The sequence below is a fragment of the Mesoplodon mirus genome, assembly GCF_964341445.2.
Source record: "Mesoplodon mirus genome assembly, chromosome: 6".
In the NCBI taxonomy this organism is placed as follows: Eukaryota; Metazoa; Chordata; class Mammalia; order Artiodactyla; family Ziphiidae; genus Mesoplodon; species Mesoplodon mirus.
In genome coordinates this window covers 3,509,266-3,537,099 of record NC_138982.1, presented here as the reverse complement: position 1 = coordinate 3,537,099, position 27,834 = coordinate 3,509,266, and the positions used below count along the sequence as shown (strand labels likewise).

The following is a 27,834-nucleotide window of genomic DNA, read 5'->3' as shown; positions in this document are numbered from 1 at the left end:
TTATTCCACAGTACCTGTTCTGAAGATTGCTTGGACATTTTCTATCAACTGGCTCCATTTTGAACAATTCTAAGTTTTGACTGATATACTCTTTGTTTAGCTTTTTTTTTTTTTTTTGCGGTACGCGGGCCTCTCACTGTTGTGGCCTCTCCCGTTGCGGAGCACAGGCTCCGGACGCGCAGGCTCCGGACGCGCAGGCTCAGCGGCCATGGCTCACGGGCCCAGCCGCTCCGCGGCATATGGGATCCTCCCAGACCGGGGCACGAACCCGTATCCCCTGCATCGGCAGGCGGACTCTCAACCACTGCGCCACCAGGGAGGCCCTGTTTAGCTATTTTAATACTGTTCATACTTGTTAAGACGACTTCATGGACCTCTGGTTTTATTAATTTACTCAGTCAAATGAAAACAAATAATATAAGGACCTCTCTTTTGGACAGTATTATTTTCTTTATTTCTAAATTCTTAGGAGACATCTCAACTTTGGTATCTCTTTTCAGTATACTGTTACTTCAGAGATGTTTGTTTCTTATTAAACCACTCTTATTTTGCAGATGTCCTAATTCATATTTGTTATTATTGTGGCTCTCTATCCAAATGATTATTGATCTCTAAACAAACACTATATAGTATCATGTTTATTCTACCCCTGTGATTGTATTAGCAAATAATGGACATTATTTTCTCTGTCTACACAGTACTCCCTTGGTGATGTCCAATCTCATGACTTTAAATACCATCTCTAAGCTTATGTCACCCAGATATTGTATCCAGCTTGGACTTTACCCCTGGACTCCAGACTCATATTTAGTGCCCATTGAGAATCTTCATTTAGATATTTAATGGGCCCAGGATGTTAAAAAAACCAAACTTTCAAGCTTCCTATCCCCTGCTCACCCCTTTTCCATAATGGCAGTTTCGTGCTTCTGGCTGTTCAGCTATAAATCTTCTAGTCATCTTTGAGTCTTTCTTTCTCAGCCTATTTCTAGACTATCAGCACATCCTGTCTAATTGATTTGCAAATTGCATCAGTCATTTTTTACTACAACACTGGATTCAGCCACCATCATGTGCCTTTGCTGAAACTTATGAGGTGTGCTCCTTGTCTCAAGGCCCCGTGTCATCTTCCCACTGGGGTCTCCCTATGGATGGTATCTAGAATTGCGTATCTTCCCTCCTACCCAAAGGGACTTACTGTCCCCTTCTTCCGTGTGTGTGTGTGTGTTTTCCCCTTTCTCTATAGTACTTATTGCCATCTAACATAGTATATACCCTTTACTTATTTGCTTTTTGTCTGTCTCCCCCGACTAGATGGTAAGCTGCATGAAGGCAGGGATTTTTATCTGGTTTGTTTACTGCTGTATAGTAGTGTTCGACTTTCAGTAAGTGTTTATTGAATGAATGAATGGTGTTTAATTTTGTTAAATCATCACTCTTTTTTCCCTCAAGTGTTTAAATTCTTTTTATTTTGAAATAATTTCAGACACAGAAGAATTCCAAGAATTTTGCAAAGAATTCCTATGCAGATTCTTCATGCAGATTGTCCAAATGTTAGCATGTTACTACATTTGCTTTATCATATTTTTTTCTATGTATACACAGACACATAAATATAAATATATATTTATATATAAAAATTTATATTTGATACAAATTATTATTTTTGAAAGTTGCAGACATGAAGCCACTTTACTCTTAATGCTTTAGTATGCATTTTCATAAAATCAAAGATATTCTACACAACAATAGTACATGTTTGAAAATCAGGAAAATAATATTGATATAATACTGACCTTATGTACATATACTTCATTCAGATTTTGCCTGATGTCCTAATAATGCCCTGAGCAAAAGAAAAAATATTTTTTTCCCTTGGTTTAGGATCCAGTCCAGGATTTCATGTTGCATTTAGTTGCCATGCAAATCAGCACATCTGTAAGCTAACCCATCTTTAGTCTCTTGTTTAATGTTTTATTAAGGGTTTTGTTCTCTTTTTTCTACTTAAGTGAGAATCAGCACTTATATTCTCAGCATTATTTAATTTTCATATTTACCTAGGCTGAGTAGGAAGGGTAAATAAAAAGATACAATTTTTACTTTTATGTCTATATATTCATACACATAGAGAGAAGATGGAGCATAGCATACACAACAAAATATTAACAATGAGTATCAGAAGGAGAGGTTAACAGGTGAATTTATTTATAAAAATTGGATATTCTAGATTACTTGGTGCTTTTGTTTATAATCTTATGAATTTCATGATATCATTTATATATTTTACATAATTTTAATGGCTACATTGTATTCTGTGTGAAATTATTTATTTAAATAGTCCCCATTGTTGAACATTTATGTTAAAAATTCTTCACTGATTTAAACCATGCTGACATAAATTTATATCTCAAAAATAAATTTTGCTCTAGAGCCATAGATACTTTTTATCCTGAATTCTTAAAAGTAGAATTGATTACTCAAAAGATATGCCATATGTTTTGAAAGTTTTTGATGTGTATTGTTGGGTTGCCTATCATGCAGCAAAATATATGGCATTACCTGTCTTATAGTAAGTTGAATTGAGTATACTGATTGTTAAATATTTTCTAATTTTTAAGTACTGTAACATTTCATCAGTATGTTCTGAAATATTGGTCATTTTCCATACCACTTTTTCTATTTTTATTTTTCTAAGAAATAGAAATCTCTTCTTAAAGTAATTTTTGTGGCTTAAGCCTACATACTTTTATGATCCCTTTTGGAAATGTATTTATCAGTTGGACTTGTATCTGCTCTTACCTGTCAAATTAGCTTTGTTTTATGTTGAAAATTTTTCATTTAACTAGAGTTTAGTTCTGACTTCCTTAATTTTGCTAAAAGATACCATAATTTTTCCAGGAATCTAGAATTAAACTGTGAGTCACCATTTAATTTCCTCATCCCAAGTCCCTTCCCCTCTCTCCTATATGTAATGAGATTCCGAATCTCATGAATTTTTATTTCACAGTGTCTTGTACATCACTCCCTTTTACATTTCCCAAGTTCCTTTCTTTAGGCCTCACTTTATAGGAGTCTGTATTATTATCTTCCTGCTTTTTAGTCTTTTCCTTTTTCCATCCTATCCTTTTTAATACTGCCAGGTTGACCCTTTTTTTTTTAACTTGTTCAAATAGCAAGAAGCACCTTTTTGTTTTGGGGCATGTTCTTCTGTTTTTTTATTGTGTTTCCCAACTCATAACCTTTTATTCAGTCATATACACCTCTTTTGTCCTTCTCTATGTGGCTTGTGCTTTTCCACTTCTATACTTTAGCTCATGGTGTTTTTTTCTTTCTGGAATCCTTGTTTCCTAAATTCTATTTATGCTCATCTTACTAATTTTACTAATCTTACTTAATTCACTAAGTCCCAACTTGCAGTTCATCTCTTTTGTGAAACTTTCCACGGTTACGACTCACGGGAATTTATTTTTCCTTTCATAGAACCCTTCCACCACTTATCTGAAACCAAATTTCCATGAAAAGTCTTTTTTTAATGTAATTTAGTTCACTGTAGTTATCTGTGTTTCTCTTTTGATTGTATGTTTCTAAAGATTTTACATTAAACTAGCCCAGATATGTTGATGTACATTATTTGTGAAAGGATAGAGGTTACTTTACATTCACAGCTTATGAATAAATTCAGGTAAGGCACAAAGGATTTAAAAAAAGTTGGTATATCTCTGTCTCTTAAAGTTTGTAGAAAAGTTATTGCACATTTAGACTGCAGCTTATCCTATATAGAGCTTTTGGGATAGAGTAATTTTGGATAATCTTCCTGTAGAGCTATGCCAATTTTTACTTTAAAAAGTTTACCAGAAGTATAGATACACATTTAAATTAAGTAGTATATAGTTGTAGTAAAGCATTTGTCCTAAAGATTGTTCTGAACTCTGACATTAAATTGCATCATTTTCACAAAGTGAAGGTTGTATAGCTTTTTGAAACTCTGAGCGTATTTTCCATAAAATTCATAACTTGATACGTTGAGGCAGGGTTTGTTTCAGGTAGTTTTTTTTTTTTTTCCCCTGCAGATACTTGTTCACGGCTTCTTTTCTTTCCCCCCACTATGTCCCTTGAATTAGCTGCAGCAATGAATACCTGAACCCTAGTTTCTTTATTACAACCCTGTGGACCATAGATATCTCACTTACACTGTAGTTTACGGGATTTGAAGCATGAGTGTTCATCCTCCACCACCAACTGACAAAATTGTATTAGGATGTTGAAAAATAACATCTATCTTAAACACTTTGAGTTCTTTGAAAGGTATGTGTGGTCCTATATAGAAGGATCAACTTTTTTAATATTTTTGGTACATAGTAACTGTATGATGAATGTAGAAATAAAAGAAAAGTTGTGTTGAATGAGTGAAAAAATTGTTTCCTAATATATTCTGTAGACTGAATCAATTTGATTTTGTTTGCTAATGATTAGATTAAGGTTATGCATATTTGACAGTAATACCACATATTGTCACTTGGGCTGTTAAGCATGAATTCTTAAAGGTGGAATAAATGAGACTCCATGAGATAAGACATTAGAAGCTAGACATGCACCCTAGGTTGAGGCACATATTAGGGAAGAGATCCACTTTCTATTAGTGGAAGAAAGATTTCCTAGGTAGGTAGTAGTTGGGGTAGATGGAGTAAGCTGATCATGTTCTACCAGGGAGACTATATCTCTAGGATGCGTGAGCATGTAAAGATCTGTGCTGAGCTACATCTGGGCTAGAGCTAGCATCTGTGTGGTCTGGCAGCCTGTTGTGGGGGTCCCACCTAATGGCCTGGGATTCAAGGATAGGACTTCTGTCCCTGAGACAAACTAATAATGGACAGAACTCTAGCTCCAGAGGAACTGGGTTACTGGCTAGGTTACTAAGGCATTAGTAACCTACCAATTAAGGCAAAGCCTCAGCTTTTCTGTTTTTTTTTGTTTTTTTGCTATTAATTTATTTAAATTGGAGCATAGTTGATCTATACTATTGTGTTAGTTTCAGGTGTACAGCAAAGTGATTCAGATTATATATTTCAGATTATTTTCCATTATAGGTTATTATGAGATATTAAATATGGTTCCTTGTGCTGTGCAGTAAATCCTTGTTGTTTATCTGTTTTAGTAGTTTGTATCTGTTAATTCCATACTCCTAATTTATCCTTTCCCCGCTCCCTTTCCCCTTTGGTAACCATGTTTGTTTTCTATGTCTGTTAGTCTCTTTCTGTTTTGTATATTGATGCATTTGTATTATTTTTTAGATTCCACATAGAAGTGATATCATATAATATTTGTCTTTGTCTGACTTATTTCACTAAATTTAATATTCTCTGGGTCCATCCATGTTGCTGCAAATGACAATATTTCATTCTTTGTATGGCTGAGTAATATTCCATGGTATATGTATACTACATCTTCTTAAGCCAGTCTGACTGTTGATGGATACTTGAGTTGTTTGCATGTCTTGGCTATTGTAAATAGTGCTGTTGTGAACATTGGGGTGCACGTATCTTTTCGAATTGGAGTTTTCATTTTTTCTGGATATATACCCAGGAGTGGGATTGCTGGATCATATGGTAGCTGTATTTTTAATTTTCTTAAGGAACCTCCATACTGTTTTCCGTGGTGGCTGTACTGATTTACATTCCCATTAACAGTGTAGGAACGTTCTCTTTTCTCTAGACCCTCTCCAGCATTTATTATTTCTAGACTTTTTGATGATAGCCATTCTGACCAGTGTGAGGTGTTGTGTTGCATTTCTTTACACTAAGAATGAAATGTCAGAAAGAGAAAGTAAAAAAAAAATCCCATTTAAAATTGCGTCAAAAAATACCTAGGAGTAAACTTAACCAAGGAGTTGAAAGACCTATATGCTGAAAATGATAAGACATTTATGAAGGAAATTGAAGATGATTCAAAGAAATTGAAAGATATCCATGCTTTTAGATTGGAAGAATTAATACTGTTAAAATGTCCATACTACCCAAAGCAATCTACAGATTTAATGTAATCCATATCAGAATGCCCATAACATTTTCATAGAACTAGAACAAGTAGTCCTGAAATTTATATGGAACCACAAAAGGCCCACAATCGCCAAAGCAGTCCTGAGGAAAAAGAAGAAAGCTGGAGGCATAACCCTTTCAGACTTCAGACTATACTACAAAGCTACAGCAACCAAAACAGTGTGGTATTGGCACAAAAACCAGTTTTATAGATCAATGGAACAGAATAGAGAGCCCAAAAATAAATCCACATGCTTATGGTCAAGGAATCTATGACAAAGGAGGCAAGAATATACAACGGAAAAAAGATAAACACCACCTCTTCAACAAGTGGTGTTGGGAAAGCTGGACAGCTATGTAAATCAGTGAAATTAGAACACTCTCTTACACTGTGTGCAAGAATAAACTAAAAACTGTTTTAAAGACCTAAATATAAGACATGACACCATAAATCTCCTAGAAGAGAACACAGGCAAGACATTCTCTGACATAAATTGTAACAATGTTTTCTTAGATCAGTCCCCCAAGGCAAAAGAAATAAAAGGAAAGATAAACAAATGGGGCCTAATCAAACTTAAATGCTTTTGCACAGCAAAGGAAACCATCAACAAAGTGAAAAGACAACCTAGAAACAAGAGAAAATATTTGCAAATGATGTGACCAACAAGGGGTTAATACCCAAAATATACAAGCAGCTCATACAACTCAATATTGTAAAAACACACAGCTCAGTCAAAAAAATGGACAGAAGACTTGAATAGATATTTTTCCAAAGAAAACATACAGATGGCCAACAGGCACATGAAAAGATGTTCAACATCGCTAATTGTTAGAGAAATGCAAATCAAAACCACAAATGAGTTAGTATTTCACACCGGTCACTGTGACTCAGTTCTTAAGATGGCATAAACTCAAAACTGGTCAAACATGCAAGTTTGATACAGAACATCACCCATTTCTTTCATTTGAGAGCACCATAGTTCCTTTGTCCAGGAAGGAGACTACATCTACAGGTGTCCTGACCTTTGTAGCACAAAAAGTGTAGCAAAGGGAGCCTGGAAAATCACAAGTAACTAAAGAGTAATGTATATATTTTTACCCTTTGAAATAACTGTCACAGTTCTTAGTTTTCAAATCCCCCTTACAGCACTGCCCCCAATCTCTATACAAATGTGTTATTTTATTTAATGGAATAAGTATACCTGTGTTCTGAGAGAAGAATTATTATCAGGACTGAAAAATTGTGCCCCTTGGGTATAAGCTAAAGATTGCATGTATCCTATTATGCTGTGACCTTTCCTCTTCCTTACTCTTTTATTGGGCACAGTTTTTCTGAACATCAGCTTTTTGGTTTATCTTTTGGCATCTTTACTGTATATTACTGTATGGGTCTGTAATAGGAAAAATCATTCTTGGATAATGGGGTAAGATAAGATCAAGTGGATTTTTTTACCTTCTTATTCACCCTTTATAACCAGTGCTAATAAGCTCCCAGGTTTGAGAATTATGGTTTATTTTCTCTTTATTCATGGAGTTTAGTTCTTGCTATATATGTACTAAATATGTGTAATAATGTATGTGTGTATGACACATGCAAACATTCCTACATGTGCACAAGCTTATTTGTTGCAGCATTATTTGTAATAGTAAATGATCCAAAACGAAATAAATGTTCAATAGGTTAATGGCTAAATCAGTTAATGTATATCTATGTAATGGAACACTGCAGCTTTTGGAAAAGTCGAAGACATTCTGTAGGTCTTCGCTATAGATTAAGTATAAAATATGTTGATAGTGAAAATAGAATGGTGCATAACTGTGCATACATAACATAAAATATAATAGATACATGGAAATATATATGCATTTTTTTCAAAATATTTTTTTAATTCGGTGAAATACACGTGTGATTTACCAAGTTACGTTTTTAAGTGTACAGTTCAATGGCATTAAATATATTCATCTGCAGTCCTCACCACCACCCATCTCCATAACTTTCTTCATCTTTTAAAACTGAAACTGTACACACATTAAACAGTAACTACTCATTCTCCACTCCCCGCAGCCCCTGGCAATCACCGTTCTAGTTTCTGTCCCTTATGATTTTGACTAAGTACTTCATGTAAGTGGAATCATACAGTATTTGTCTTTTTTGTGACTAGCTTATTTCACTTAGCATAATGTTCTCGAGATCCATTCACATTGCGGCATTTGTCAGAATTTCCTTCCTTTTTAAGGCTAAATGATATTCCATTGTATCTATATTCCACATTTGCTTATTCATTCATCCACCGATGGACACTTGGGTTGCTACCAAGTTTTAGCTATTGTGAACAGTGTTGCTGTGAATAAGGGTGTGCAAATATCTTTGAGATCCTGCTTTCAATTCTTTTGGGTAATATCTAGATGTGTTATTGGTGGTCATATGGTTAATTCTATTTTTAATTTTTGAGGAACTGCCATAATGTTTTATACAACAGCTGTACCATTTACATTCCTATCAACAGTGGATAAGAGTTCCAGTTTCTCCACAACCTTACCTAGAGTTTCCTCTTTCTTTTTGATAGTAGTCACCCTAATAGGTGTGAGACGGCATCTCGTAGTTTTGATTTGCATTTCTCCTCATTATTAGATGTTTAGTATCTTTTCACATGCTTATTGGCCATTTGCATATCTTCTTTGTAGAAATGTCTATTCAAGTCCTTTGCCCATTTAAAAAAATGTTTATTTATTTTTGGCTTCATTGGGTCTTCGTTGCTGTGTGCGGGCTTTCTCTAGTTGCAGTGAGTGGGGGCTACTCTCTGTTGTGGTGTGTGGGCTTCTCACTGCGGTGGTTTCTCTTGTTGCAGAGTATGGACTCTAGGCACGTGGGCTTCAGTAGTTCCAGCGTGTGAGCTCTAGGGTGCATGAGATTCAGTAGTTGTGGTGCATGGTCTCAGTAGATGTGGCGCACAGGCTTAGTTGCCCCGTGGCATGTGGGATCTTCCCGGGCCAGGGATCGAGCCCATGTCCCCTGCGTTGGCAGGCAGATTTTTAACCACTGCACCACCAGGGAAGTCCTCTTTGCCCATTTTTAATTTTTTTATTTTTTTTTGCGGTATGCGGGCCTCTCACTGTTGTGGCCTCTCCCGTTGTGGAGCACAGGCTCTGGATGCACAGGCTCAGCGGCCATGGCTCACGAGCCCAGCCGCTCTGCGGCATGTGGGAATCTTCCTGGACCGGGGCACGAACCCGTGTCCCCTGCATCGGCAGGCGGACTCTCAACCACTGCGCCACCAGGGAAGCCCCTCTTTGCCCATTTTTGAATCGGGTTGTTTTTGTTGTGTTTTAGTTCTCTATGTATTCTGGATATTAACATCTTATCAGATATATGATTTACAAATATTTTCTCTCATTCTGTGGGTTGCATTTTTACTCTTTCCCCATTGAATGGTCTTGGTACCTTTGTCAAAAATTATTTAATCATATATGTGAGGGTTTATTTCTGGGCTCTCTATTCTGTTCCGTTGATCTGTGTATCTTTATGCCAGCACCACACTGTTTTGATTACTCTAGCTTTGTAGTAAGATTTGGAATCAGGAAGTGTGAGTCCTCCAGCGTTGTTCTTTTTTCAAGATTATTTGGCTATTTGGAGTCCTTTGATATTCCCTATGAATTACAGAATGGATTTTTCTGTTTCTGAAGAAATGGTCATATGCATTTTGATAGAGATTGCATTGAATCTGTAGAAAGATCACTTTAGGTAGTATTAACATCTTAATGATATTAAGTCTTCCAACCCATGAACATGGGATGGGTTTCTCTTTATCTACATCTTCTTTAATTTCTTTCATGTGTATTTTTAAAATATGTTTAAATGTCTCTGGAATGACATATAGGAATGAATAATTTTGGTTGAAAGAACCAATCTTCTTTCCTAAGGCTTGAGGGTAAGACTGGGCAAGTTTTCATTGTGTAACTTTAATCACGTTTTGAATTTTTAGCCGTGGGAATGCGTTACTCAATAAAGAAAAATAACATTCCCCCCTCCCCTCTTCATATGCACACACAAGTGCTCATGCACATACCTGCCATAGGGAAGACACCTATTTTTCCAAAGAGTGAGCACAGAAACAAGACTTGTTAGGAGGAGCCAGGATCTATCAGCTAAACAGTATGAATGCATGAAATAATGATATTTTCAAGCAATTTTAAATTGGTCAGTATGGGAAGATAGTAGCCTATAAATAGGGATCTGGTGTGGTAGATGACCGAACAGGTAATAATTGATAGCATTACTTGCTGTGCTGAGGACTTTGGACTTTAACTTGATGGTTATGAGAGTCATTGGAGATTAGAGATCAAATAAAGAAGAAAATAAGAAAATAAGTGTTGGAGTAAATTTGTAATATAAGGATTACTGTGGTATTAGAATAGAATGGCATTGTCTAACAAGTGTGATTTGAGCTACACCTGTAATTTAATATTTTCTAGTAAGTTATAAGAAGTGGGTGAAATTAACTTTAATAATATAATTTATTTATATTTATATAATTTTATATAATTTATTTAACCTAGCATACCTAAAATATTATAATTTCATCATGTAATCAATATATGAATGAGATATTTTATATGCTGTTTTTCATACTAAATCTTCACAACCTTGTGGATAGTCAAAACATTGCTCATCTAAGTTTTGAGTAGCCATATTTCAAGTGCTCACTTAGCTATGTGAGGCTAGAGGCCATGATATTGGATAATGCAAGTATGGATATTTTAATCAGGAGACAAATTCTCATCAGTAATTCAAACAGAAAAATTTACTGTGAAGAATTATTATTTATTGAAAAGTCTTTTAATCATTTATCGCTCAGGAATTGCAAATTAATACAACAAGGAGATATCACTATATGCCTGTTAGAGTGGCTGAAATCTAAAAACCTGACAGTACCAATTTCCTGGCAAGAATGTGAAGCAGCAGAAGCTCTCATTCATTGCTGGTCAGAATGCAAATGGTATTGCCACTTTGGAAGACAGTTTGTACAAAGCTAAACATAGTTTTACCATATGATCCAGTAATCCTAGGTGTTTACACAACTGATTTAGAAGTTTTGTCCACACAAAACCTTGCATGTGAATGCCTATGCAGCTTTATTCCTAAATGTCAAAAATGGTGGCCAAGATGTCCATCGTTAGGTAAATGGATGACAAAACATGGTACATCCATACAATGAAATATTGTTTAGAGATGAACAGAAATGAACTCTTCAACCACTAAAAGACACGGATCCATCTTAAATGCATTTTGTTAAAATGAAAGATACCAGTATGAAAACACTATATGCTGTGCGATTCCAATTACATGACTCCCTGTAAAAGACAAAATTGTAGTGGTGATTAAAAAAAATTTGGTGTTTGCCAAGGCGAAGTGGGAGGGTTGAATGGATGTGAAGCACAGGCATTTTTTAAGGTAGTGAAACTTTTCTCTGTGATACATAGTTGTGCATACATGACAGTATGCGTTTGTCAAAGCCCACCAAACTTTTCAAAAAAAGAGTGAATTTTATTAATACTGATGTTTAAAAAATCATTTATAAGGTAGGGGGAATACCAGGATGGAATGTAGAGTGTAACAACGTAATCTCTTTTGCAGTGAAGGGAGTGGGGAGAGAGTTGCTGACTTAGGTAACTTTGGAAATGAGTCTGTAAGACTAAAGTCAGAGAAATTGTACACAGTGTATATAAGAACTGCAGTCTAGTTCATAAAGTTGTTTCCCATGGGGTAGGGCTTAAAATACTGCTCTACGTGAATACTGAGGAGAGCCAGATTTCTCATTGTTGGAGTGGGAGTTCGTCGATGAGCAAGGAGAAGAAGCATCCATGTGGTAATGGATTAGAGTTGGAAATACCAGTTCCAACTTACGTTTAGCTTAATATAGATAACAGATCATTGCATACAGAAACATTTATAGGTATGTGTATATATATGGAACATACATTTCTTTGTTTTGTCTGCTTAAGGGCCTAGAAGCAAGGGCACTTAGTATCAAGGAGCCAAACCTAGTGCCCAGATCTTCATCTCTAGTAAAATTCTCTAATAAAAGGAACCAGGGCTCCTTGGAGTATTATCTGATTCTAAAACTGGAAAAGAGAATATACAGTATGAGCCTGGAGAATGATGTGCTGCCAGAAAGTAACCAAGTGCTAAAAAAAATAAAAAAAACCACACAGAATGATGGGAATATGCCAAATGGACACAGGAACCAACTAAAAGATCTCTTAATGGCCAAAGCTGAAGCGAGTTGAGCAACAAAATAAAATAGTATTGAATTATAATCCAAAAATATAAAATAAATGTTGATGAGTCTACATTAGTACAAATGATTGAGTGAATGAGTGAGAATAGACAAATCTCTCATACTGAAGAATTTCAAATGGTATGCGTAAATACTCTGCCTTCAAGGAGGTGGATCAAGGAGGTGGAGCATAACTCCCCACCCCTTAAATGTGGGATGCACATAGTGACATTCTTACAAAGGGTACAGTTTGGAAAGGAGAGGAAAAGTAACTTTACAGTGGAGAAACCTGACAAATAACCACCTCAGCCAACTGATTAACGGGTCAACATTAAGAGTGATAAATCATATTGTTAGTATATACCCTTGATATGAGGTGACAAAAATGATACTTTGTCTCTCACATCTTCCTCTCCAAACCCATAATCCCAGTCTAGTCATTAGAAAAACATCAGACAAACCCCAGTTGAGGAACATTGTATAAAATATCTGTACAGTACAAAATCCCTGTACAAAATTCTTCAAAATTGTCAAGGTCACCAAAACCCAGGGAAGTATAAAAACTTGGAGCCAAGAGGAGCTTAAGGAGACATGATGTGAGTATGTCTAGGTGCCCTGATGGGCTCCTAGAACAGAAGAGGTCATTAGACAAAAACTAAGAAAATCTGAATTAAGTATGGACTTCTGTTAATGTATCAATTTTGGTTCATTAATTATAACAAATGTACCATACAAATAGTAAGGTGTTAATAATAGGTGTAATTAGACGTGATATATGTGGGAATTCCTTGTACTATCTTCACATTTTTTTTGGTAAATCTAACTGTTCTAAAAATAATTTATTTAAAAATAAGCAGTAAATTCATTATATATTAATCCACACACACAAATGGTTGCCAGGCTGTAAACTATTAAGAGGAGTGAAAGGGTACTGTGAAGAAATACAGTAATAGAGAATGAAGGGAGCAGGTCGTGTGAGCAGGGAGAAAAGCCCCTCCATGTTATGCTTTGTAGTGTTCCTCCAGGGCCCTCTAGTTATAAGCCTACCAGTGCAGCATATGACAAAAGAGAGATGTTTACAGAGTGGGGCAAACTAGAATACATTTGGAGATGAGGAACAGTAAATTGATAACTGAAACAGGCTATTATGAAAGTGAAGTAAATCACTCAAGAGAGACTATAAAGGTTGAGAAGATGCTCAGGAGAGACCTAAGGTAACACTGACGGGTAAGGCGTATAGGGAGGGAAAAGATATCTGAAAGACAAGGGGGATAACATGGCCTGTTGAGAGAGTTTCAAAAAATGTCTATTACGTTTAGCAACATTACTTTTACTGGTGGGCTTGGTGAAGCAGCAACCCTGATGAGTTTATATATGAATGAAATTTATGGGAATAATAACAGTGACTGCAAGCAATTCTATCTTGACTCTAAAGGTGAGACACAGATAAGGTGATAACTAGTGTTGACTTTTTAAAAAATATTGGGGGCGTGGGATGGGTTGTTAATGGAAGAATGTAAACTCTTGTCAGGGCGGAAATGTTTCCTGTATTTCTAGTATCTAGAATGGTTCCAAATATGTTCAATATATATTTGTTGCATGACTGGATAAGAAATATTTGAGCACTTAAGTCGAGGGAGAAGTTGAATATGCAGCTTTTTCCAAGTAATGTTTTATTGAACAAGGTTTCTGAGGAAATAGAATATTGAGGAAGATAGGAAGAAGAAAATGTCAAGAGGGGGGCATGGTTGGGGCATGGTTAAAATGTTCAGCATTGGCATTATTGTACAAAGTATTAAATCTTTTTCTTTTAACTTTATTTTCATGCCTTGTATAAATTAACTTGTACTTTGCTGTTTGCACTTTGTTTTTATCAATGAAAACATTGTAAAGCTTCCTTTGGGATTATGTCTCTTATCTATAACAGTGCTAACTTCCCTTTTACAAGATCAAACATAATTTGAGATCATTCTGCATAAAGCAAAGTATGCCTGCATTTAATTTAACTTTTCCTCATCTTTTTATTCAGTCTACAAATAAGAAACCTCGAAAATCTCCAGGAGAGAAGAGTAGAATTGAAGCTGGAGTTAGAGGAACAGGCCGTGGAAGAGCTAATGGGCATCCTCAACAGAATGGTGAAGGGGAGCCTGTCACATTATTTGAAGTGGTGAAACTGGGGAAAAGTGCAATGCAGGTAAATTTTAAGTGTTTTTATCTTATTAATAAAGCAATACAGTCAATAACGTGGAAACTATTCGTGTATATATTGACATTTTATATACTCTTGTTGATTGTGTAATCAAGAAGTTTATTAACTTAAAAGTTTTTCTTTGCTTGTTTTGTAAAAAAGTGTCAGGAAAGACATTTTGTTTAATAGTGAGTTTAAGATTACAAACTTTAGATTACACTGTGCTGAATAAAATAACTTGCATGTAACAGGAACTGCCTAAGAATTTTTATTGCCTTAATAATATGTATTTTTTAAAAAAATTTGAGTTAATATAACTAACAGATGTGTATTGAAGAATATTTGAAAGAAGAAAGGGTATAAAAAACATTCCTAAGAGTGAATTAGGAATAACCACAGTTAATATTTTGTGATTGTGTGTGTGTGTGTGTGTGTGTGTGTGTGAGAGAGAGAGAGAGAGGGGGGGGGGAGAGAGAGAGATCTTTTATAACCTTCTTACTCTTTTCTCTCTCCTCATTGACTCAACAAATATCATTAAATAGTTTAGAAGAGCATATATTCATTGGCTTCTTACTATTTCATTACAAGGATAAACCATGATTATGTGTGTCTTTACATTTTTTCCACTATTTTAAAACTTATCATTTGTATTTACTTCCCCACATCATTTTTTCATTATAAAGTACTAGAGGTAAAATTATTTCATTAAAGAATATTTCTTAACTGTGTGGTAATAAATACCATTTTTCTCTCCAAAAAGTTGTACTAGTTTAGCTTTCACCAGAAGTGTAGCTAGCAGTTGGATATTTTATATTTAAGAATTATTTGACAACATAGGCAAAGATGGTAATTCATTATTTTAATTTGCATTTTTTGATTACTGATGATTATATGTTAAATCTTTTAATTTGGTATCTTCTCATTTTTGATACTTCATTTTCAATTTAAGTTTGAAATTTAGGTAATTGATGAAACAGATTTATTTTTAGACCTAAAAGCAGGCAAGTTTTCATTAGTATACCTTCTATTTTTTAACCTGTATTTCCCTTTGAATTCCTTAAGGGAGTTTAGTGTTTACTGCTTTTTATATATGTTACCAGATTGATGTGTTCAGGAATCCTGGAATTTGTATGGGAAGGGAAGGAGGTGGAGTGGTGGGATGATGCTAAATAGTAAAAGAAATACTGAATTCCCAGTTACCCAAAGCAATGGACAACCTTAGGTTACATAAGTATAATTTTAAAATATATTAAGTGACTTGTAGCCATTAAGCTTGACAGTTTCTTTATTATCCTGTAATAGAAAAATTGTTAACAAGCTACAGAAATACTATTTTTGATTTCTGTTTATTGCCTCCCACCCTTACATGGAAACACAAGCAGAAAGATGAAGGAAATTAAATTTAAAAATTGCATTTCAGTATTTTGCTTTTCTTTTTTTGTGCAAAACTTTATTTTTCCAACTTTTACTTAATATGAACAAAATCTTCAGTATTTAATATGAATAAAATCTAGTCATCTGTATTTGATACACACCTGTGAGTAGTGTACGTTTTTTCTTTTTTGCCCAGTATCTTCTATATTCTTCATCCACATTACTCTTCCCTGTTGCTGTTTCCATACTTTACTCTCTGCTTAAATTCTTTTGGATTCATGTTTTATGAAAGGTAAAGATTAGTAGTCAGAGCCTACTGCTACTTGCATAATTTGGTTTTAAGTCACTTTTTCAACTTTTTCTCACTGTTCTTCTATTGAAGTTGACCCTAAGCATTTTCTACTTTGCTGTAATTTTTTATTATTCTTTTATGTTTTTCTTTCCTAGCTATATTCAAATTAATCTACAAACTTCTGTAATTTTTTTTTACTCAGCATTCTATTGTGGGCATTTTTTCCCATGAATTAACCTTATAATTTTTAATAGTTATATACTATTCCCTAACATGGCTGGGCTGTGATTTATTTAACCAGTTTTCATTTGGACTACTTTATTGTTAAAGAAGAATAAGTATATTTAAGATAACTATTTAAGAGTAGTTTTATTCTATTAAACATAGTACTTCTTTGAATATCCTTATATATCCCTCTGAAATGTGCACGTGGGAATCCTTTGTAACATAAATTCCTGAAAGTGGTTGCTGAGCAAAAGGAATGCATGTTTAAAAAACTCTGATGCAGGTCTTTTATTGAAGCTGGCACACTAATTTAAGTGTTTATTACCCCTTCACTTCAAACATAAAGTAAAGAAAGATAAAATATTAAAAAGAGGGTAGACATTAATGAGTTTAGAAACTAAATGTTTCCGTGGTATATATAGAAGAAAAACTACCTGGTGATCAGGATTGGGCTTAAGGTAGCAGAAGCAGGCACTTGTAGCCAAGAGTTTGGCTCTTGTGTGTTAAAAAGATGAAAGGTGCTTCATGAACGGTAGAGGAATAGAGTTAGGCTTAAAATACATGAAGCCAGGGCCTAACACGAGACTCCATACTCGTAAAGGAGACTGAAGAAAGCCGCTGAGAACTGCTGCATAGGCTAAGGCTTATGTTTAGGGGGATTGTATATCTCAGGTTACCCTTCAGACTCTAGTTTATGCTTATCATCCATGTAGTTATTAATAGAGACTCCTTTAATACTCAGGAGGGTCCTAGTTTGGATAATAACTTATACTAAAACTCCACTTTTAGAAAATCATGGGCTGAAGGAAGGGAGAGGAGAGACATAGTCCTTATAACCAGGCCCTGAATTAAAATGACTTTCTGGGTTGGAGACTGGGTCTGTAAAAATCCCCTGTATCATCTTAGACCAGGAAGTTCTTTCTAAGCCCACTATATGATCTAGTTGTGCAGTGGAGTGAGTAGAATGAGCAGAGATAATCACAAAAACATTGGCTAGGGAGAGATGAATAATAAAAGAAAGAAGTATATTTAAGATTCTAGAGAGATGAAAGAAGAAATTCTATCTAATACCAAAAAGGAAATAAACTTAGTAAATTGGTTTGACTGAGGATAAAAAGCTACATTAGATGCCATCAAAGGGAGAATTGAGGAATTGGCATTCATTAGGCATTCGTTTAGAATGTAGCCCAGAGAAATAAAAAAGTAAATATGAAAGAGCAGTTGAGTGACTTTGGTGTGGATTGAAAGGGTTCCAAAATATGCAGGGGAAGAATCCTGAGGGAATAGAAGAGACATAGTTTTTGAAGAGGTGGTTTTGTGGAAATTTACAGTCACATTTCCTCGGATCTAGAGTTTGTTCTCAGGAGTCGACAAGATAAGTGAAAATCATTACACAGCTAGTAATCGTACAGGCATTCCTTGTGTTTTTTTGTTTTTTGTGTTTTCCTGCGCTTCACAGATACTGCATTGTTTACAAATGGAAGGTTTGTGGCAACCCTTTGGCAAACAGGTCTATCAGCACCATTTTTCCAACAGCATTATTTTTTAATTAAGGATGTACAGTGTTTTTTTAGGCATGATGTTATTGCACACTTAATGCATAACTTTTATATGCACTGGGAAACCAAACAGTCATGTGACTCTCTGTATTGCGATGTCTGCTCTATTGCAGTGGTCTGAAACCAAACCTGCAATATGTCTAAGGTATGCCTGTATAGTATAACTGTAAAATATTGGGGATTGAAAGAAAGTTTTGAAATATTTCATTAAAGAATGCTTGACCCTTTCCTCTGACTACAGTGCAATAAGGTTGAAATACACAAAATAAATTCCCCTTCTACATTACATTATGCTCACAAGTGTGGAAAGGCACTTTTAAATAATTCATGTGGTAAAGAGGAAATAAACAGAGTTGAAATGTGAATGTTAGTGAAAGTAATGTTAGTGAAAAGTTGAGGCCAGCTAAAGCACTACTTGAGTAAATATACAGTCTTAAATGTATTACTATCAGCAAAAGTAGTACAGACTTAGAGAAAGAAAAATAGGAAAACTAAAGTAATTAGGAAGAAAGGCATAATAGAAGTAGAAATGGAAATTAAATAGAAAAAGAAATGGTAGAAAAGGTCAACTAATTCAAAATATTGGCAATTTCAGTTCAGTACATTTTTAAGACTTAGAGGTTTTATCTTAGGAATGCAAGGGTGGCTTAATATTAGAAAATCTTTTACTGTTACGTAGCAGATAATCCTGGGGGAAACTTGATATAGAATGTTTTGAAAAATCATTTGATAAAATATAGCTGATATTCATAATGAACAATAACTCTTCATGAATAAACGAACAAGAGGGAAGTTCCTTAGCTTGATAAAGTTATCACACAAAAACCTTATAGCTCACATCACGTCACTTTTTAATTTTTTATTTTTGGCTGCATTGGGTCATTGTTGCTACCTGTGGGGTTTCTCTAGTTGTGGCAAGCGGGGGCTACTCTTTGTTGTGGTGCGCGGGCTTCTCATTGCAGTGGCTTCTCTTTGTTGTGGAGCATGGGCTCTAGACACATGAGCTTCAGTAGTTGTGGCACTTGGGCTCCATAGTTGTGGCTTGCGGGCTCTAGAGCACAGGGTCAGTAGTTGTGGCACTTGGACTCCATAGTTGTGGCTTGCGGGCTCTAGAGCACAGGCTCAGTAGTTGTGGCGCACAGGCTTAGTTGCTCCGCGGCATGTAGGATCCTCCCAGACCGTCCCCTGTATTGGCAGGTGGATTCTTAACCACTGCGCCACCAGGGAAGTCCCTCATATCACGGCATTTTAAAAAGGGAAATTTAGATGAATTCCCAGGAATAAGCACTAGAGTATAACAATTGAAAAAGAAAATACAAAATTTTCCATATTTGCAGAATATACAATTGTCTGTAGGAATTTCAACGTAAACTAGGGTATTAGAACTAATGAGTGATCAGCAAAACTCCTAGAGAGAAAATTAACACTAAAAAATAAAAATCAGCATTCTGAACGTGTTAGAGGAAACAATAGCCCATGTAAGAAAACAGTAAGGAAAAATGAATAAAATTTTGAGTGGAATAGAATAAAATTCTGTTTCATACTCTTCATATTGAGTGACATAAAAATGTCTGGAGGATAGTGAGAGTCAGTAAGGATGTAGAATAACAACTAGTGGGAGTACAAATCTGTGTAACCCCTTTGGAGAAAAATTTGACAGTATTAAGAAAAATTGAATGACCTATTCATTTTTCATTCATTTAGCAAATATTTAATGAGTGCCTACACTGTGGGCAACACCTTGTCCTCTTTTTTATGTCTTTCTTTTTTTAACTGAGATACTTTGAAGAAAGGGAATTCAATTCCTAGATGTAACCTTTAGAGAAATTTTTGTGTATTTTTTATAAATGAGGCAAATACAGGAATTTTTATTGCTACTTTGTAAAAGCAAAAAGAAAAAAAAGGAAGTAAAAAAAGTCTATGAACAGGACAATTGATAAATAAAATGTGGTATATTCAAACACTTCAAATGAGTGAGCTAGAGCTCTAGGTACCATTATAGATAAATTTCAGAAATGCATTTTAAGGGACAAAGCAAGCTACAGAATGATACATAATATATTGTACTGCTTATATAAACACATATCTAAATTTATTTAACATCAAGTTTATGTTATTGGTTACTTACTGAGGAGATAGGAGAAGGGGAATGGGATCAGATGGGTGTATATGGGGTACTACGGCAGTTACTGAAAAAGAAGCAGAAAGAAACAAATATGGCTGTAAAGTATTAAATGTTGTTGAAGCTGGATACCTTCTTGTCTGTCTTGTTTATTTTATTATTTGAAATAAAAATGGATAGCATTTCGGAAATGCCCCCCAAAAGGAGGGCTTATAATGTCCATATATTTGGAAAATGACTGTATCCCTTCCCCTTTGGAGAGGTATGAAATGTGAAGGCTTTGATAAGATTTGTGTTAAAGAACCTGGCTTCTTTTATTTATCCAGCATTCCGGAAACCTTTGATTCCTACAACTATTTATGACCATTTTCTCTTTTAAGTCTTTTCTCCTTATCAGAATTGTAAAGGATCAGTTTTACTAGCTTAATAGATACTTGTTACACACCTCCTGTAATCAGATGCTGTGCTAGATAGTTCCTGAATGTACAGAAAAACAACTACAGTTTTGCCCTCATGGGAAACAGGTGTTACAGAATACTTTAATAAAACAGATATACTGAGTGGGTTGAAAACTCTGAAAATTCACTTGGGCACGTCTAGAGGACAGAGTTGTGGAAGGTTTGCCTGTATAGCTAAAACTTGACCTGAGACTTGAAAGATGAGTAGGAGTTAGCTAGGTAGTAGCAGAGGGCACTTCTTACAGCAGAAACAGGGCATGCAAAAATGAAATCTCTGCCCCTACAAAGAGGGCATAGATGTCCAGTAAAAAATAGAGCTGAGGGAAGCTAGATTCTGAACATGGAACGTTTTGACTTTTTGTGAAATTGATGGCATTTTAGAAAGAAAATAACATCATATTTAGCGTTTTTAGAAATACCTTTCTGGAAGCAGTACAGGTAGTGATTTGGGGTGTGTAGGGCTGGAAGAAAGACCAATTAGGAGGCTTTTTTTTTTTTTCTCCCCCTCTAGTGATCCAGTTGGGAAGTAATGAGAGTTTGCATTTATAGTGTCAGTGAGGGTGAAAAGGAAGAGGAGGTGACCGAATCTATAAATATTAAGGCTGTAGGATGCTTCTGAAGGATGAGAAAGAGGACAGAATCTAAGGTAATTCCTAGTTGTTTGACTTGGGGATATTCACTGAAAGGAAATTTTTAAGAGTATAGGTGTTAGTAAATGGGTATGGGAATAGTTTGGTTTGGACATTTTGACTTTTAGGTGCATGACACTGACTATATGTTGAATTTTGGAACATTCAAACTATTGATCTGGTATTTGTTGCTTTAGTAGTTATGAGTTAGCATTTAAGTGAATTTCTGTAATCCATTGGCATTTGCATTTTGTACCTCCAGACTTCAACTAAAAATGTTGGCCTACAAGTTGCTTCATTCAACAAAAATTCACTGAGAGCTCTTGTTTCAGGCATTGGGTTAGGTACAAGAGATAGAATATGAACTAAACTTGCCTGACTCTTCCCTTCATAGACTTGCTAATCATAGAAGGGAAAGGAAATTCTCCATACTAATCAAATGATCTCTTAATATACTATTACAAACTGTTGATTAATGCTAAGAAAACTCCATTTGGTCTTAATGTACTGATAATAATAACTTATGTGAATGAGGAATTGGATTCAGCCTATAAATGAAGTATACTTAATAGCACAGTTTGGTCTCCTGTTCGCTTTTGACAGGTGACTATGTGGGTAAAACTGATTTTGTCCATTGAAGTTATGATTGGGAAAGACATAGGTATCTTAGCAGGATAGTCTGTGATTAGTCATTCTCTCTCTTTTAGGGAGGAAACTTTGTTCTTATGTTAAAGAAAAGTATAAACCTTTATAGGACATTCATTTCTTCTAGTTCCCAACTTACAAATGGGTTAGATGCCAAATCTCAAGGTATCAAATGCAGAGGAGTTCTCCCCTAAGATTTGTGTAGGTGAATTTTAATTACTTTATGTTGACACCAAGGAAAGTGAAAAAGCACTAGTGAGTTTACTAAAATCTCACCTGTTAACTTGTGTTTGAACTGACAGTTTATTTAGTGACTGTATGAGAATTGAATGCTTTTCTGAGCTATTAATAGAATGGATAAATGTGTTTATAATAAGTTTTGAATTTCTGAATGTTCATTGAAAAGCTTAAAAGTTTCAAGAAGTATTAAAATGGCTGAAGAATGTCTTAAGAAGTTTAATTATAGAAGAAATGGTACTGAAACGTTAGAGGGGAGAGCAAATGTACTATTGACTGAAATGAAACTTTATAACAAAGATGGTCAAGAAATATTGAAGGAAGGAAATACTACAATGAAGATGAGTAAAACCTTATAGAACTAAGCAAATATAAGTACTTGAATAGAATCAATATATGAGTGTAATACAAGAAATATGTGCTTATAGCTGCAACCACTACAGTGCAGGATATTGGGTACAGGACTTAAAATCATGAAAAAAAAAAGAAAACATTTATTCTGATTTTTAACAACATCATAATAAAAAATTTAAATTTAACATAAAAACATATAGATTAAGTTTAGCTGAAGGTAAATGTGGAAAACTGAAAATAACAGTAGTTTAAACAAGATAGTTTATTTAGCTCATACATAAAAGATCTTATAGATAGATGATCTTTTCCATGGCAGCAGGTAGACTGTCAAAGGATTGAAATTGTTAATACCTTAATATTTTAATAATCATTAAGGTATACACAATCATAACTTTAGCAGCTGTACATTTTGATGTTTATCAGAAATGAATTTTACATAACAAAAAGGAAGAAGCTGCCAGGGCAGCACAATTGCGGTCTCTACCCCAGGCAGCAGACACTGGGTTCTGTTTTAAGCCCTATGAATATCTTTCTATCCTGTGTATTTCTCATTCCTCTGTCTTGACCCTTGTGGGAAGTCTGGGCCTAATGTTGCACTTCACATTGTCCCGTGAATAAGTTGATGATTTAAGGGTGGGAGTGCTGCTGGTGCCAGGCACTGGGCTCTTGAGGCGAACTGCTTCATTTTAGACTCCTTAGTTCCTGCAAGCCATGCACGAATGGCCACAGAAGTGGTCAAAGCCTGGTGAAGCCTAGCAAACATACCTTTGTGGACGTTGATTGCCTACAGAGCCCCAGATGTGATAGAAATGGTGTTTGAAGGCCCACGGGTGCAGCATAGATGTCATAGTGCTGGTGAGTGAACCTCACGGGCATCCATCGTGGCATCCATGATTTGGAAAAAGAAGACCGGAGTCTTCCACACAACACCCTTGTTGCAAAAGCATCACCGCCAGGATGCCCGTGCCTGTTAAACTCGGATTGGGAAGCTGAGCTGCAGTGCCTCCTTGTGACTGCTGCTGGCTCCACTCCAGGTACATGCCAGCGCTACAAGCCGCCCACCATCTATATTAGGCAGTAACAGAACACCCCTTGGAAGACCCTAGATGAGAGGACATCGCTAGCTCTACCTACATTGAGAGGAGGGTAGGGTTGAGTTACTCTTCTGTGGCCGTAGCAGTCTCAGTATGCTCTTCTGTGGAAGTCTCCTGCTGGTAATCTCTGCATGGATAAGAAATCCACCCCAACCCCCATGAAGCTTTGACAGCTAGTTCCAGCATTGTCACTGTGGTGGTCCTGGTGGCCATTGTTGTTGGCATTGCAATCCTGGTGATCACCATCAGCTGGACGTTGGGGAAGTACAAGAAGGCAGGAATGAAGGACCAGGGGAATTGAATCTACAACCCAGCATAGGTCTATAGTGCGGAGGGTCAGAGGACAGTGTCCAGGACCACTTCAGCGTGAAACTTAATTCTTGACTCAAGACAGATACTTTCTCCACCACCATCCCCTTCTGCTCTCCCTCCTCCCTCCATCCTAACAATTCTTGTCCTAGGGCTCCCTTTCTTTCTGACTTTATCTACCAACCTCTCTTGAAGAGCTGTTTCTATTATTATTCCTTCTTCCTCTTGGTCCATGGATAAGAAATCTCATTCTGTAAATGCAGACACAAGAATGTCATCTTTGATTATGTTTAAAATAAAAGGTTAAAATGACATCCTGGGATCATTTAAAAGTGGTGGAATACCTTTTGAAGGCTTAAATGACTTTAGGTGAGCAACAGTTCTATCTCATTATAAAGGAAAGAGTAGCATCTTCATCCTGAACTACCTACTAGTTTATCTACTGCTTATCGATGAGAAGGAAATTTGGCTGTATTTTGGCTTGCATAATGGCCATATCACTGGCTGTTACACTATGAACACTTATGCTTCTCACTTAAAAGCTAATCTTATTTTGGTTGCCTAAACACATTTTTATTTTTTTGAGAAGAGACTGTCCAGATACTTTTGGGGTTTGTTCTTCAGCTCACCTCTATTATAGCTGATATTAGTAATGTTTTATTATGTAAAAATGTTTGTATATACTTTGTCATTGGTAATTTTTGTGACTTTCTTAATATTACAAACGGTGAAATTTAATAAAATATGAGGGAGACATAAAGCAAGAGAGAATTTGAATTTGTCAGAATTATGCCAATTAAAAATAAAAAACCTTAACTTTTTTTTTTTTTTGGATCCTGTGGGAGGTTATACATAAGACGAAGGTGAAATAAATAGAACTTTACAAACACCAGGGCACTGTATCTTAGAATCACAGTATCTTTTTTTTTTTAAACATCTTTATTGGGGTATAATTGCTTTACAATGTTGTGTTAGTTTCTGCTGTATAACAAAGTGAATCAGCTATACATATATCCCCATATCTCCTCCCTCTTGCATCTCCCTCCCACCCTCCCTACCCCACCCTCTAGGTGGTCGCAAAGCACAGAGCTGATCTCCCTGTGCTATGAGGCTGCTTCCCACTAGCTAGCTATTTTATACTTGGTAGTGTATATATGTCAATGCCACTCTCTCACTTCGTCCCAGCTTACCCTTCCCCATCCTCAAGAATCACAGTATCTTAATTTGAACTTCAGAAATGTTCAGATTTTATAGCCCAAGGTTTTCCCCACAAATGATTATATTTTATAATAATCATTGTTGGTCCCTTTTAGAGATTCAGCTGGATTACCTTTGAACATCTTCATTGTTTAAGCCTCATGGTCACATCTCATCATCTTTTGCATCTCTTAAACTGACATGTGCAACTGGTCCAGACTATTTCATTATCAGTTTAGTGCCTTAAAATTCTTAGGTTTTTGAGAACAGTTGTAAGAAAGTTCTAAACATGAACTGTATTTCTTGCAGTTTTTGTGTTTAGTTATGCAGTATTTGAATTATTAAGTTATTTACTGTTTCTCAAAGATATATGTACATTTACATTTATCTACTGTTTACCAACCCCAGTAGAAAAATGAGCAAGTGAAGAGAGTCTTGTTTTGCTATTTGTTGAGCAATGTCAGTATTTTTGTGATAAAAGACGTTAACATTAAAATGTTAAGTTTCTGATTCTTCCCTGAGTCTATCTTTTTTGTTTGTTTGTTTGTTTTGCGGTACGCGGGCCTGTCACTGTTGCGGCCTCTCTCGTTGCGGAGCACAGGCTCCGGACGCGCAGGCTCAGCGGCCATGGCTCACGGGCCCAGCCTCTCCGCGGCATGTGGGATCTTCCCAGACCGGGGCCCGAACCCGTGTCCCCTGCATCGACAGGCGGACTCTCAACCACTGCACCACCAGGGAAGCCCCCCTGAGTCTATCTTTAACTCTTGCTTTAACCTAATAACATGTGTGATTAACTGTAAGCTATTTTTTTAAAGTGCTTTAGTCCTGATATCCCCCATTTTCCTAGAATGAAAAGTAATATGTAAAATATACAGAATGTTTTAGGGAGAAGATATAAATTGCTTTTTTCATTTCATAGGTATTTGAAAATCCTCAAATGATAGCTTATTATTTACTTAAGAGTGAGTTTTTGATTTTTTGTTTAGTTAGAATGACTCTCTGAAATTTGTGGATGTTTTAACCTGTCCCCAACAATTCTAGCATCTACATAGTTAGAGTAATATACATACTGTAAAAAATAAACCTCAGATATTGGTGGCATATCATGATAGACATTAATTTCTCATATATGTAACCATTCTTATATATGTAATATAAGAATTAGTGGTAGGTGTCTCTCCTTCATATGGTGACTTAAGGATCCATGCTCCGTCCATTTTCTGGCTCCTCTTTCCCTTAGAGCCTCAATGTTGTTTGCATTCAGTGGCTGGAAGGGGAAAGAGAATGGAGCACTACCTACTTCTTAGACGCTTTTGGTCCCCCTGTTTACATTCCATTGATGGAAACTTACCATTACTACAGTGAGCCAGGTAATGGAGTCAGTGGCTGGGTAGTTATTACCCAGTTTGGTATACACTGTGAAAGGGAGAACACATAATTGTCATACTCTGGTTACTTTTAGATAATTAGAGGGAAGGTATACAGTAAATATTTTGATTTTGTTTAATTTCTTCAATACAGAGATTATAAAAGCTGCTGATCAGTGCTAAGATAAGAGAATTAACTCCTTATGAGTTATTTAGAACTAAAGTCCTAAGTTGAAGTTAGGGACTCTAGGAATTTTCACAGCCTCTATTCAGTTACATCCAAAGATACCTACTATTTTTCATGTACTTAGCTTCAGTAAGCACATTGCTGTTGTTATTTTTTGTGTTGTTGCTGATGTCAAGCTTGTGGCTTTAACTTAGGTGTTTCAGATATTATTAGTCTTCTTCATGATATCCCCTGACCTTCCAAAGGTATCATCCACAGGTATATCACATTTTATATGGATGGTCTAGGACATATCAAGTAAATAGAGATACGACTGTTGCTGTATTTGTGATTATGATAGTGAAATATTTATAAAAGATTATGTATATAATGGGTTTACTTTATGAAGTCATTTTAAGGAAAAATAGCCTTTATTTTACATATTTATTTGTATTTATAAATTGTTTATAGATATTTGAATATATGGAATATGGTGCTTTCTACTAGCTTTATTTTCACAGAGAGGACCTAACTTATTTTAATGCTTCTGGTCAAAATTCCTTACTTATAGCTTCAGTAAGAATTGAAATACAGAAAATATTATATGAATAAAGACATATTGAAGTATGAGACTTTTTTAGAATTTCTTCTTTTGTCCACCTCAGTAAATTTGGATTGAGTGTGCTTGTGCAGTTTCTTACCCTGCCCAGTAACTTTAATCATGTATAAAGCAGAACCCTTCAGAAATTTTTTTTCATGATTTGTGTCCAAACTGCTGAAGAAAACTATATATATGTTGATATAATTCCTTATCATTTCCTGGGCTTTGGTCCTAAGCCTTTGAGATGGGAAGACAAAAAGGATTATCCTCCCGGTGAGGACTTTTGATCTAGTACAGGATTTCTTAACCTGGAGTCTGTGCTAGACTTTTTGATAAGCATGAACAGAAATGAGGAGAGTGGTAAAAAAATTTGGAATTGATTTTAAAAAAATAAGTGCAGAGAGAAAACTGATCTGGGATATTTAAAAGGATTGTTAATGGCATTGAAGACTAAATTTTTAGCAGTATGACTTCATATAATTGTTTGATTTTCCTCCTGCAGCCCTGTAACCAGATATTAGAAATGTGAATTTACTGTTTACTAGAAAGAACAAAAATCTAGGTTTTGATCTATGCCAGGAACTCCTTTTCAGTAGTTAGAGTCCTTTGAAGGTTCTGAATTGCTTGAAACAAGACAGACTAATCTGACATGCACAGTCTTAGAAAGTGTATATAGATATTGTGTTGTTTGCAGCGTTATTGGGCTA

At 35.6% G+C, this 27,834-nt stretch overlaps 1 protein-coding gene across 2 annotated transcripts in view; it reads left to right on the top strand.

The window, feature by feature from the left end:
• Positions 1-27,834, top strand: part of STAG1 (STAG1 cohesin complex component) — a gene marked incomplete at its 3' end in the record, with an annotated part of 433,334 nt that overhangs the window by 131,033 nt on the left and 274,467 nt on the right. For both annotated transcript variants that reach the window (XM_082624612.1, XM_082624611.1), the window contains exon 4: positions 14,340-14,504. In XM_082624612.1, coding sequence (XP_082480738.1) covers positions 14,340-14,504 — 165 coding nt within the window. The remainder of the gene's footprint in view (positions 1-14,339; positions 14,505-27,834) is intronic.